The sequence below is a fragment of the Ranitomeya imitator genome, chromosome 5, assembly GCF_032444005.1.
Source record: "Ranitomeya imitator isolate aRanImi1 chromosome 5, aRanImi1.pri, whole genome shotgun sequence".
Classification (NCBI taxonomy): Eukaryota; Metazoa; Chordata; class Amphibia; order Anura; family Dendrobatidae; genus Ranitomeya; species Ranitomeya imitator.
The window spans coordinates 603,370,075-603,384,022 of NC_091286.1; the positions used below are offsets into that span (position 1 = coordinate 603,370,075).

A 13,948-nucleotide genomic window follows, 5' to 3' on the forward strand; every position below is an offset into this window, starting at 1 on the left:
CATGTCTCCGAATTTCCAAGCAATATATTTTGTATTTTTTTTCTGAAAAGGAGAAATTGTCAAAATTAAAAGAAAAAAACAGTGGAGATTGGGCTGGCCATGACAGGGATTTGACGTGGTGGTCCTTGATGTACACATTGATTGACCTAGCTGTGTGGCATAGTGCATTGTCCTGCTGGAAAAAACATTTCTCAGAGGTGGGGAACATTGCTTGAGCAGAAGTAATAAACTGTTTTTCCAGGATAACCTTGTATGCGGCTTGATTCATACGTCCTTCACAAAGATTAACCTGCCCAATTCCAGCCTTGCGGAAGCATCCCCAGATCATCACCGATCCTCCACCAAATTTCACAGTGGGTGCAAGACACTGTGGCTTGTACACCTCTCCAGGTCTCCGTCTAACCATTAGATGACCAGGTGTTGGGCAAAGCTGAAAATTAGACTCATCAGAGAAGATCGCCTTACTCCAGTCCTCTATGGTCCAATCCTTATGGTCTTTGGCAAATTTCATCCTGGCTCTCCTTTGCTTCTCATTGATGAAAGGATTTTTTCTACCTTTACATAACTTAAATCCTGCCTCTAGGAGCCTGTTACGATCTGTTCTTGCAGTGCACATCTCTCCCACCTGCCATTTGCCATTCCTTTTGTAGGTCACTTGATGTCATCCTGCAGTTGCTGAGTGACATTCAAATAAGATGACGGTTATCCCAGTCAGTGGAGAGTCGTTTTCGCCCTCTGCCGGTCTGTAGCTTTGTTGTCCCCAATGTCTGCTGCTTGACCTTGTTGTAATGGACTGCTGTCTTAGAAATTTTAAGGATTGAGGCAACATGATGGTCACTGTATCCCTCTGCTAGTAAAGCCAGAATTGAGCCCTTCTTTTCCTTACTCAAGACTTTTCTTTTCAACTCCTTTGGCATGGTTAAAAGTTAATATTTCATTCCTATTACTTTTGGGATATTACTAGCACTTGTGTTGCCATCCAGCTTGTCCTATTGCAAGAGAATTGTGAACACCACAGCAGGGTTTTTTATACTTTCCTTCATTAAATAAGATTTGGCTCAGCTGATCACCTAATCAGAAGCACATTAAGTAGAATGAGGTGTACTCTGTTTGGAATTAAACCTACACTGAAATGGAATGGCTGTCAGACATGTAGAGAAGCTGATTTTTATAAAACTGTGCAGTGGTCTCTTAATTTTTAGCCAGAGCTGTATTTAAAGGCATAAATTATCCATACTGAAATCTCACACACGCCCTCTAGTGTTTTCTTTGGTAACACATTCTGCAGTTAAAGGCTGTGATATCGCTGGTCGGGGCAGAAAGGCCAGGACTTTATTTCGTCGCTGGCTCTCCCGCTGATATCGCTGAATCGGCGTGTGTGACGCCGATTCAGCGATGTCTTCCCTGGTAACCAGGGTAAACATCGGGTTACTAAGCGCAGGGCCGCGCTTAGTAACCCAATGTTTACCCTGGTTACCATCGTTAAAGTAAAAAAAACAAACGCTTCATACTTACCTACCGCTGTCTGTCCCCGGCGCTCTGCTTCTCTTCTCTTGCTGTGAGCGCCGGGCAGCCGGAAAGCAGAGCGGTGACGTCACCGCTGTGCTTTCCGGTCGCTGTGCTCACAGTGAGTGCAGAGAAGCAGAGCGCCGAGGACAGACAGCGAAGGTAAGTATGTAGCGTTTGTTTTTTTTACGTTTACGCTGGTAACCAGGGTAAACATCGGGTTACTAAGCGCGGCCCTGCGCTTAGTAACCCGATGTTTACCCTGGTTACCGGCATCGTTGGTCGCTGGAGAGCTGTCTGTGTGACAGCTCTCCAGCGACCAAACAGCGACGCTGCAGCGATCCGGATTGTTGTCGGTATCGCTGCAGCGTCGCTTAGAGTGACGATACATTAAAGATGCTTGTGCACATACACTTAGGCTATGTTCAGATGGAGATTTTAGGAGCAGATCCACCCTAAAAACCTGAAAAACAGCTAAAAAATCTCCCGCCGGGGGCGTGGCCTGGATCTTGCACATGTAGGACACAGATCCTGTGAGCTCCAGAGGAAAATCCTCTAAATCTACTTTAATCCGGCTCATCTCGTGCCTTTTTTGGAAAATAATCCATATATCCTGTCAGGCTTCATATGAGGCATCATCTGCACCCCTCATTTTGAGGCTATTGGCTATTTTGACCATCTTTGTCATTGTGCCATTCAGGCCCCCTCGGGCCTACTACTAGGCCTTCACAGGCCCCCACGGACAGTCTCAGGAGACCAGGCCTGATCCAGGCAGAATCTGCAGCTGGGACCTCGGCCAAGAGTAGCCTGCATCTCCGGAAAGAAGCTCTCATCCTTCCCTGGAGAATACTGCTGTTGAGGTAGGCACACCGGTGGATCCGTCAGGCTGCCGGTTCAAGCCCTCAGGGGACTATTTGTCCTTCCCCATACCCTCTCCATCACTGAACTGCGGCCAAAAAAGAGGGACAAACTTTATTTATTGGGGGCAAACTTACACCCGTCAGGACCCCCTTCGGAAGAGACCTGTACCCTTCAGAAGACCGACCGACTGAAACTGCGGGACCCCTGCTCAGGTACCAGCACAGCCGACCGGCGGACGCATCATCACAGCGGCGGAGCGGCGGCGGGCAGAACTCCTCGCCGCTCTCAATAGGAGTGGCTGTGCTCCCGCGCCGCGGTCACCCAGAGTCTCCCCCGGTCGGGGGATCCACCGGAAGACAAAGCGGCGGAGAGAGAATCTCAGTCGGGCCGCAGATCAATCCGCGACTGAGCGCCAGATTTCTTCACTGCGTCGCTGCAGCCCTGCTCCGGCGGTGAGAGAGATTCACCCGGAGAACCGAGGATCAATGCGCGCCTGCAGGCCGGCGCTTTATACCGCGACGCTGCAGTCCTGCTCTCCATAAGGAGAGTGAAGTTCCCTCCCAGCGCGCCGGCACACTTAAGGCTCCACAGGAACGGACCCCCGAGACACCAGCCGGACAGTGGAGCCAGGTTTTTTTTTTTTTGCAAAGCAGCAGTGAGTAATAGCCGTGCGGCGGCTATATAAACAAACAGATCGTGCCAGCACCATTTGTGTGCCGCTGCAGAGCCACTGCAGCGCCGCTGCAACCTCACAAAAGCGCCGCTGGAGCACCACAGAAGCTCCCCTCCCCCCCCACTCTCCCTGTGAACAGCGGGAGGTGAATCCTACTGGGCACATCTTAAAATAAATCCGGGGAGGCACGGTTTCAGGTGACCCTGCTGGGACAAACTCCATATCAAGGCTCAGTACCCTGTGTCTCTGCAGAGCCACAGCAGTGCCATTGCAACTCTGCTGTAACCCCTTTATCTACCCACTCTCTTTGATAACCTCAAGAGGGGGACCCTGCCTCTTAACTCCCTTCTCTGCTTATCCTGATAGTCTGTCACTACTCCTACTGCAGGGATTTGGGGCCATAAATAAATAAAGTTCTCTCTGGTTGAGAGGTAAAACTGCATCAAACAGTATCCCATTAGGAATTTGATACCATCACCCCTTAAGTGTTAATGCATGTTCTAATGTAAATGTTATTTTTTATCTGAGGTTTGTTGAGCTGCACAATATTGTTGCTATCACACATTTTCTTACATCTGTCTCTTTAAGCCCATTCCCATTCGGGGATCGGGGACCAAAGCATTTGGGTAACTCTATATTCCAGCTCCCTGTATTGGGGCTCTGAGGTCATCTAGGAGGTTAATTCTCATAACTCACAGAGTCTTTCAAGATTTGTGGTACTCTCTAATAACTACCATATATTTTCTTACATTTATATTTCTCTAAGCCCATCTCCATCTGGGGATCGGGGTCCAAAGCACATATTTGGGTTAATCTGCATTCCAGCCCCCTGTATAAGGGCTCTAGATACATCTAGGTGATTAATTCTCATATACCATAAAGCCTTTCAAATACTGTGAAAATCTCTGAATCGCTTGCATTTATAGTGATATAATAATTCTTCCTCCTAAAATGACTTCCCAAAGGAAGAAAAGCAATACCCTTCAATCATCCTTACCTCAAAGGTCTGGTAGACCTAAAACTGTCAAAATTGACCCTGAGAGGGATGAGGTTGATAAACTAAGTCCATTGGGCCTGGGTCTGAGATCACCCCGAGATAGAGATAGAAGAGATAATTCACCCAAATCTGTTTTAGCTAATCTTCCCAGGAATAGCCTGGAGTTTGAGGACCTCCCTGACACATCCCGTCTCTCTGATGAAATGGATTTATCCATTTCAAATAAAAGAAAAGGCCCAGGTACATGGGGGAACAGATGCTTCACTTCCCCAGACACATCAGATGTAGAGTATGATGATGCTTTAAATAATTTAGGCCCATCTAAATCCCGGACCAAAACCGATATTCCCTCTCCTTTACCTGACAAAAGTAGGCCCACAGATCCATTCGATCAAATGCAAAAGAATATGGAATCTTTCCTACTAAATCTGTCGTCCAAGCTAAAAGACGAAATAAAAGAAACCATAACCTTCAACTTTGAAAAACACACAACAGTATTTCAAAATGCCATTGGCAAGATTAACAACAAAATAGAAAAACAAGAGGTCAGATTGACTAAAGTCGAAAAATCCGCCAAAAACCTTTCCGCAGAAAACTCCGATATTAGCCAAGAACTAAACAGGCTTAAACTCAAAATGGCGGATATAGAAGACCAAAATAGGAGGAATAACCTCAAGATTAGAGGCATTCCCGAAAATGTTACAAACAACAAACTGTTGAGTTACACTAAAGCACTCTTCAAAAAAGCAATCCCCTCCCTTAGTGACCTAGACCTCACGATCGATAGAATACATCGACTACCTAAGCCACCCAGCGTCCCCCAAGACTCCCCAAGGGATACCATTTTACGCATTCACTTTTTCCATGTGAAAGAATTAATTTTAAACTACATGAGAGAAAACAAAAAATTCCCAGACCCCTATTCAAATCTCAAATTGTTCGCAGATTTATCTAAAGAAACCATTGAGGGAAGGAAGGACTTTAAATCGATCACCTCCGCCCTCAGAGACCGTGAAATCCAATACAAATGGTGCTTCCCTCTGAAGCTACTGGTCCATTATAGAGATAAAACTGTCCCTATTTTCACCAAAGAAGAGGGCCAAGATTTCTTGTCCTCACTGCGTGAACCCCCCCCCCTGCCAGGGGCATTCCCCCCCACTATCCAGCAAGGGGAAGACCTGATCAATGTATTTGTGTAGGTCTTAGTTCTAACTGTTTAGGCCTCATGCCTTAATATATTATTAACGCTGCATTATTGTTTACACTAACTGTTATATATATTTGAATCTCCAAGTTTAAGCCTTTCAGGAATTTCTTCAATCTACTAGAGGATTTCAAGTCCGGAGCTTTCCACACGAACTTTCCCCCCTCAGGAAAAAGGAGAGTGCCTTTCTACAAGGCCACTACCAAGGACTTTATAATTGGTAGTATTTACTGTTTGGCTATAAACTTTTCTTTTTGTGTTACATTGTTACACTGAATCTTTGTGTTCGGTCAATTGTCTCTCTTCTCATATAAGTAGTACCTTTACCATAAACAAAAGGGATAACTAGTTTCTTCCCTCCTCATCATTCCTAGCTACCCCAACCCACACCAAACATATAATTTAGATCCGTGACATTTTCTGCTGTTTCCTCCTCCAGTTGACCATAAATATGAGAATTAAATGTGTGACCTACAACGTTAGAGGACTTAATAGTCCTCAAAAAAGGTTCACCATAAAAAAGGAGCTTAAAAAACTTCACTCGGAGGTGATATGCCTTCAAGAGACAAAGTTAAAAAAAAATGATCACCCTTGTTTTGCTATGAACAATTTTCCTCATGTTTTTGAGTCATCAAACCTAAGGAAAAAGGCAGGAGTCCTGACCATGATTGGAAGTGGGGTCTCATTTGAATTACTTCAAGAAACCAAAGACCCAGAGGGCCATTACCATATTCTATCTTGCAGAATAAGCAACCAGGTTTTCACCATAGTAAATGTGTATGCTCCAAACAAAAACCATTTAAGGTTCTTGAGCAGATTAGTAAAAAAAATTGATTTGATTAAAAAGGGGGTCCTGCTCATTCTGGGCGATTTCAATATTGTCCCAGATGGGCACTTAGATGCCAAAAACAGACACAAAGCCCCTACACTTAACAATTGGCTGTCTGACAATGAGGTTTTTGATGTCTTCAGGTGCCTTAATTCGTCCTCAATTGAATACACTCATTTCTCTGCTGTCCACCAGTCGGCCTCGAGAATTGACCTAATCTTAACTGATGTCTTCTCTATTTCCAGATTCAGCAATGCGGCCATTCTCCCCAGGACAGTTTCGGACCACTCCCCAGTCACATGTGAGATTGTTTCTATTGCAGGGACCAGGAGCCAGTTTCTATGGAAATGTAAATCTTCAATTTTGTCCAACCCAATCCACCAAAACAAAATTAAATCTGACATAAAAAATTTCTTTACTGACAACAACATTGACAACATCAATCCCTTCTCTCTGTGGAATGTCCATAAGGCAGTCCTTAGAGGGACCCTTATGCAAATTTTCTCCAGAGACAAAAAAATAAACGAAGCCAAAATCAAGGAAATCCAGAACCTAATAAAAATGAAAGAGGATTCTCAACTAAAAAAATCTCCCCCATCCACCAAAATTCAGTCAGAACTGATAGAAATAAGACAGGCACTTAAAGCAGAGATTCTTTCCCATTATGACAATGTCATCAAATCTGATAGATTCAAAAATTACGCCTTTCTCAACAAACCGTTGAGCTTTATGATGAATAAACTAAAAAGAAAGAAAGTCAGCAATAGAATAGATAAAATTCTATCCTCAAAAAACAAATTCCTTTCTAAAAGAATCGTTCTTCAAAACCATGACCAGATGGTACTTCACACCAGATAGAGTCCACCACATTGACGCAAAACAATCTCCAAATTGCTGGAGGAATTGCGGTCAGGTGGGTCATTTGCTTCATGTGTTCTGGAGTTGCCCAAAAATCACTCCCCTATGGAAAAAGGTTGGAGACTTGGTTTCTAAGATTATTGGAAAAGATCTCGTACTCTCTCCCCAACTGACTCTTCTTTCATTAGAGATCTCTAACATCCAATCTAGTCTCAGGCCGTTAGTCATCCACCTTTTCCTTGTCACTAAAAATTTGATGGCCTCTAAATGGAAATCAGAAGAAGTTCCAACTCTACAAAATATCATAGATACTCTTATGCTCCATAGGTCCTACAAGGGCAAGTTTGCTAGAGTCACTGGCAATCTGAGGAGGTTCGACAGGAAATGGGCACGTTGGAATGAAATATTCCCTTAAACAACGCACATATTTCATAATTTAGTACTTTATCGCATATCTTGTTTACGTACTACGATTTATATCCTTTTCATGTTCCGAATTATTTATTTGTTGTTACGGGTCATTAAATGTACCCATACAGAGCAGGTGCTATTTTCTCACTGAGCGCCAGATTACTACATCTTGTTTATTAATATAAGCATATTGCCTAAAATGTTACCGCAATTATGTGAATTTATACATGTATGTAAACCTGCTCTTTTCCCCTACCGTTAGGGGTTTACTTTCTTCCCTTATTTTATCCCCTCCCCTTCCCCCCCCTTCCTTTCCTGTTTTTTTTTCCTTCCCAGTTAAAGGTAAAAGTCTAATAAAAATTACTGGGAAAAAAAAAAAAAATCTCCCTCCATAAAATGGTCATTTCTTGAACCCGTGGATATGTGCACACTTAGGGCCTGATACTTCAACATCCTCACTCGCCACATACCCGTTCCACCCCAGTTCCGCCCACTTTGGCAGAGAACTTCACAAGTCATGTAATATTAGTTAGAGGGGGCAATACACGGTATTAAGAAATGGGGTATGTGAACTTTTGATCAGGGTCATTTGGATGTTTTGGGTTGTCATTATGATTTTAAAAGAGAAAACACAGTAGTTTGACAATAAACGGCTTCACCCAACCACTAACCAGGAGTGGAGAAAAAGTTTTGGTGTCACCATTCATATTCTCTGAAAAAGACCAAGAACGCAAATATTCTGCCAGGGTATTTAAACTTTTGAGCACAACTGTATAATCCTTTGCACTGGGGTTTCTGTATTATGAAAGCACAGAGACGCTATAGATTGATCCCATCATATCGTAGAATTCAGTCACAGCTAATAAATATTATATTACAATTCATACGTATAGGGGACACTAGGACAATGACAGCATTCATTCTTGGTTTCTATAACACATTTATAGCTTTAATCCTGTTGTAAAGTGCAATATTCAAATTGCATACTTGGCTCCATGAGAAATGTAATACAAGGAGCGCTCTGTATATATACAAGCTGGAGCAAGCGCTGCGCTACCGTCTGCCCAGATCTCCATACCCCCCGCAGGACTATTTCACAACCCAGGGGCAGTGCCAGCTCTGTGATCGGCCTCCTCATACACCTACATCTGTCCTACAGGGATCACAGAGCATGACACTTGTCTACATTCTTAGGCGTGTGTACACATATATGATCTCTATCTATCTGTCTGTATCTATCTATCTATCTATTATCTATCTATCTATCTATCTATCTATCTATTATCTATCTATCTATCTATCTATTATCTATCTATTATCTATCTATCTATTATCTATCTAGTATCTATCTATCATCTATTATCTATCTATCTATTATCTATCTATCTATTATCTATCTATCTATCTATCTATCATCTATCTATCTATCTATCTATATCTATTATCTATCTATCTATTATCTATCTAGTATCTATCTATCTATCTATCTATCTATCTATCTATCTATCTATCTATCTATCTATCATCTATTATCTATCTATTATCTATCTATCTATTATCTATCTATCTATCATCTATCTATCTATTATCTATCTATCTCTCTATCTATTTATTATCTATCATCTATCTGTCTGTCTGTATCTATCTATTATCTATCTATCTATTATCTATCTATTATCTATCTATCTATCTATCTATCTATTTATTATCTATCTATCTATCTATCTATCTATCTATCTATCTATTATCTATTTATTATCTATCATCTATCTATCTATCTATTATCTATCTGTTTATTATCCATCTATCATCTATTATCTATCTATCTATCTATCTAATTTATCATCTATCTATTATCTATTATTTTGTTATCTATCCATTACCTATCTATCTATTATCTATTTATTATCTATCTATCATCTATCTATCTATCTATCTATCTATCTATCTATCTATCTATCATCTATTTATCTATCATCTATCTATTATCTATCTATTTATTATCTATCATCTATTATCGATCTATTATCTATCTATCTATCTATCTATCTATCTAATTTATCATCTATCTATTATCTATCCATTATCTATCTATCTATCTATCTATCTATCTATCTATCTATTATTTTATTATCTATCCATTACCCATCTATCTATTATCTATTTATCTATCTATCTATCTATCTATCTATCTATCTATCTATCTATCTATCTTTTATTTTATTATCTATCCATTACTTATCTATCATCTATTTATTATCTATCTATCTATTATCTATCTATCTATCTATCTATCTATCTATCTATCTATTATCTATCTATCTATCATCTATTTATCTATCATCTATCTATTATCTATCTATTTATTATCTATCTATCATCTATTATCGATCTATTATCGATCTATCTATCTATCTATCTATCTATCTATCTATCTATCTATCTATCTATCTATCTAATTTATCATCTATCTATTATCTATCCATTATCTATCTATCTATCTATTATCTATCTATCTATCTATCTATCTATCTATCTATCTATCTTTTATTTTATTATCTATCCATTACTTATCTATCATCTAATTATTATCTATCTATCTATCTATCTACCTGTGTAAACAGGTGCAAAACTTCCTATCAAGGTATCAAATCCAAAAACAGAGGCAGCACATCCAAATAGTGAGAAGGAGAGGATGCTTTGTTCACCACCACCAGGATCCTTACGTTTTCGCTATTTAAGATGTTCTGCCTCTCTTCTGGACCTATATAACATATGTACATACAGAATATACACATATCAGAAGTACCAAACAGAACTCTTTGCATAGAAAGTTCTTACCTACTCTCTGCTCCTGGTAAGCCCCATATTCAGGGTCCTCCTTGTCCTCCGGGTAATACTCTTGCTTGGAGAGGTACTGCACCCTGCTGTCTTCTAGGTTATTATACCTTTTAAAGTCTTTGATGATTTTCATAATAAAATTGAGCAGGTTCTTGTCGGTCACATTGCTGGAGTCAGTCCTGCCTTTGCAGAATCCAGGGGAAAGCAATAGAAGTGCAATAATCAGCAGAGCAGATCCCATTATATCCCTCATGCGGATCTCATCCAGTAGATCTGTGGGAGCTTCTTGGGGTTGGAATAAAAGAAAAGAAAAAGCTGAATCTCAGTGTGATCCCACTACACACAGGGCTACCTGGTCTGCAGCTGCCTCTGGTCCCTGTGTAGATGCAGCCTCCTGCTGATAGGGAGGAAGTTTGCAGCTGCCTTGGAGATCTGTCAGTCTCTGTGCACCATGCCAGTTACTCTGATCACTCTTTTATAGAGTTTTGCTTGTCCATCAGGTGGCTGCAGCTTATAATATTGAATTGAATGTGGGAGGAAAAAGTCAACTTGGAAGAGAGAGTGGAGCAGGCAGGTCCCCCTGATCCTCTGCTGGGCAGGCAGGTCCCCCTGATCTTTAGCTTGGAAGGCAGATCCCCCTGATCCTCTGCTGGGCAGGCAGGTCCCCCTGATCCTCTGCTGGGCAGGCAGTTCCCTCTGATCTTCACCTGGGCAGGCTGGTTCCTCTGATCTTCATCTGGGCGGGATGGTCCCTTTCATCTTCAGCTGGGCAGGCAGGTCCCTTTGATCCTCTGCTGGGCAGGCAGGTCCCTCTGATCTTCAGCTGGGCAGGCAGGTCCCTCTGTTCTTCAGCTGGGCAGGCAGGTCCCCTGATCTTCAGCTGGGCAGGCAGGTCCCTCTGATCTTCAGCTGGGCAGGCAGGTCCCCTGATCCTCTGCTGGCCAGGCAGGTCCCTCTGATCTTCAGCTGGGCAGGATCTTCAGCTGGGCAGGCAGGTCCCTCTGATCTTCAGCTGGGCAGGCAGGTCCCTCTGATCTTCAGCTGGGCAGGCAGGTCCCCTGATCTTCAGCTGGGCAGGATCTTCAGCTGGGCAGGCAGGTCCCTCTGATCTTCAGCTGGGCAGGATCTTCAGCTGGGCAGGCAGGTCCCTCTGATCTTCAGCTGGGCAGGCAGGTCCCTCTGATCTTCAGCTGGGCAGGCAGGTCCCCTGATCTTCAGCTGGGCAGGATCTTCAGCTGGGCAGGCAGGTCCCTCTGATCTTCAGCTGGGCAGGCAGGTCCCCTCTGATCTTCAGCTGGGCAGGATCCTCCGCTGGGCAGGCAGGTCTCTGATCTTCAGCTGGGCAGGCAGGTCCCTCTGATCTTCAGCTGGGCAGGATCCTCCGCTGGGCAGGCAGGTCCCTCTGATCTTCAGCTGGGCAGGATCCTCCGCTGGGCAGGCAGGTCTCTGATCTTCAGCTGGGCAGGCAGGTCCCTCTGATCTTCAGCTGGGCAGGCAGGTCCCTCTGATCTTCAGCTGGGCAGGCAGCTCCCTCACTTCTTATCCTCTCTCAGAGCAGACGTAGGAGTTGTCCCTTGTGGCTCATCTCCTGCACCAGCCTTTAATTACGATCCCCAGGAAAATCCATTGCTGTCTTCCCGATCATCACACCTCATGTGCAGGAGACACATCTTCTCAGAGGTCTCATTTTACACCAGTCTTACCAGCAGCTGCAACTTTTTCTTCAAGGAGAATATTACTGTAAAGCAGTAAAGGGTCCATCCTATAATTCACACATTTCCTACATATCCAGAAGGTTCATTCCTGGAGATGCATTAGCTGCTGATTGCTGGGATATGAGCTGCTGTAATGGGCAGTTCCTGATAGAAGCTGCTCTGAGCTGATGGGCCACACTGTAAGGTGGCAGACAGAAGACTACTTGCCCCTGCCAGGTCTATAGGGGAAGGATGCAGAAATCTGAGCTGCCTGAACTTTTCTATTTGCTTTATTCTGTGTGTTTACCACTCCCAGCCAAGAGTAAATATAACAGAAGATGGTGGTTTGTCTGGATTTCGAGACAAAGGAGAACTGGAAAAAAATCAGGGAAAGACTGAGGGTAAAGCTTAGAGGGGACACTATGTTATTCTGCACATTACTTAGATGCAACAGTTAAAACAATCATGGACACATTGTTACAGGTACAGCTCGCTCTCTGCTATGACGACACACTGTGGTGACAATTGGTACTGCAGTCATAGTCTAAATGGTTTTTATTTTAAAGGGGTTATCCAGGACTTTTCTTTTTTTTACTACAGACAAAACACTAGCAGGCAGTTTGTTGTTTCTTACCTGCCTGTGGTGCCCCGCACTGATCTCTGCCTTCATAGAGAGGTGACGGACAGCTGCTGCTGTTCAGCGGCTTCCATCGGCATCACATCGACAGAGCAGCGGCTTCTATTCTGATTTGCATTTTTGACAAGGTGTGACTGTCAACGTCATGCTTATTGACAGCCGGCTCCCAGCTGCCTAACTGCGGGAAGCCATCAGTCAATCGGCATGATGTTAGCAGTCCCACAACGTTAACAGAGGAGGAGGAAGAGTTGCGCTGTTCACGTCGAGCAGCTGAATCGCCAGCTCGAGCGGTCAGTGACCATCCTGTGCTGGCACTGGGTACAAGAGGCAAGTAGTTAGTAACTACCTACCTGTTAGTTTTTATGCCTATAGTAAACCCTTTAAAGGGCGCTCGGTGCTTCATGGCGGCCAATCATTTCAACGCACCTTCCCACCTGCTCCTTTTCCCTCTATCTCCTCCTTCCCTTCTCTTTAATTGACAGCTCTGGCTTTATACAGTCACAGAAGAGAGGAGATGATGGAAAGCAGCAGGTGGGAAGGAGTCTATCAATGACTGCCCGCCATGGAGCACCGAGCGCCTGTACATTGTGTGTGTCATTCTGTGCTGACAGTCCCTTTAATGCTGGACTGTACCAAAATTGAATATTTGTAATTTTTCTACCCTAAAATTTCCCTTACAATGTTACTTTATGACTTTACAACTTGCCAGATGGCTTTTGATTCTTGCTTTTACACAACCAGATAAAAAAACACAAATCAGGTGACATATTTTCCTTATAGCAAGTCCTTCAGCAAAAAGCGACTGTTCAAACCAAGCACACTATCCTGTATTCAACAGTGCACAAATAAAAGTTATACATTAAGTGTCCAAATCCATTCCTATGTTTGACAACCATTCTTCTTTGCTCACATATGCTAATTAGGCCCTTGGTGCATCATTGGCATGGCTGAGAAGTTCAGTGCACCTTCCAGATCACTTGTTTTTCATCTATCTCTGCACTTTTTCTTTCCTATAAAGCCGATGAGGTTAAACATAGAAGAGCGGGCTCAGATAGCAGCAAAACAAGTAGGTGCGAAGTGCTCTGTCGTGCCAAGGGAGCACCAAGCGCCTCATTAGCATATTTGAGGAAAGAACAATTTCTGGCAAACATAGTAATGGATTTGGAAACCAAAGGTGCAATATTCGTCAAGGGTCCGTCCTCTACAGGTTCCTGTGCAGGGTTGGACAGTCAATTTGTGCTGACAGGCTCCATTAAATTCTTGCCTATCAGGCCAGAAATCATTACAGCACCGGAGAGAAAAAATACGTTTCTCCATCTGCTCCATTAGAGGTGAAAATCAGACCAATTTATTTCATGGATCCATAGACTTGAATGGCCGAATGCGATCTGATTATTGGGGGTAACCTCTGCGTTCTGCGATTTTTTTCCTCGCACC

General features: G+C 43.1%; 1 protein-coding gene across 1 annotated transcript in view; it reads right to left on the reverse strand.

The window, feature by feature from the left end:
* Positions 1 to 12,128, reverse strand: part of ALKAL2 (ALK and LTK ligand 2) — a 93,517-nt gene extending 81,389 nt beyond the window's left edge. Inside the window, exon 1 of the mRNA XM_069727996.1 lies at positions 10,181 to 12,128. Coding sequence (XP_069584097.1) covers positions 10,181 to 10,433 — 253 coding nt within the window. The 5' untranslated portion in view covers positions 10,434 to 12,128. The remainder of the gene's footprint in view (positions 1 to 10,180) is intronic.
* Positions 12,129 to 13,948: the final 1,820 nt, after the last annotated feature.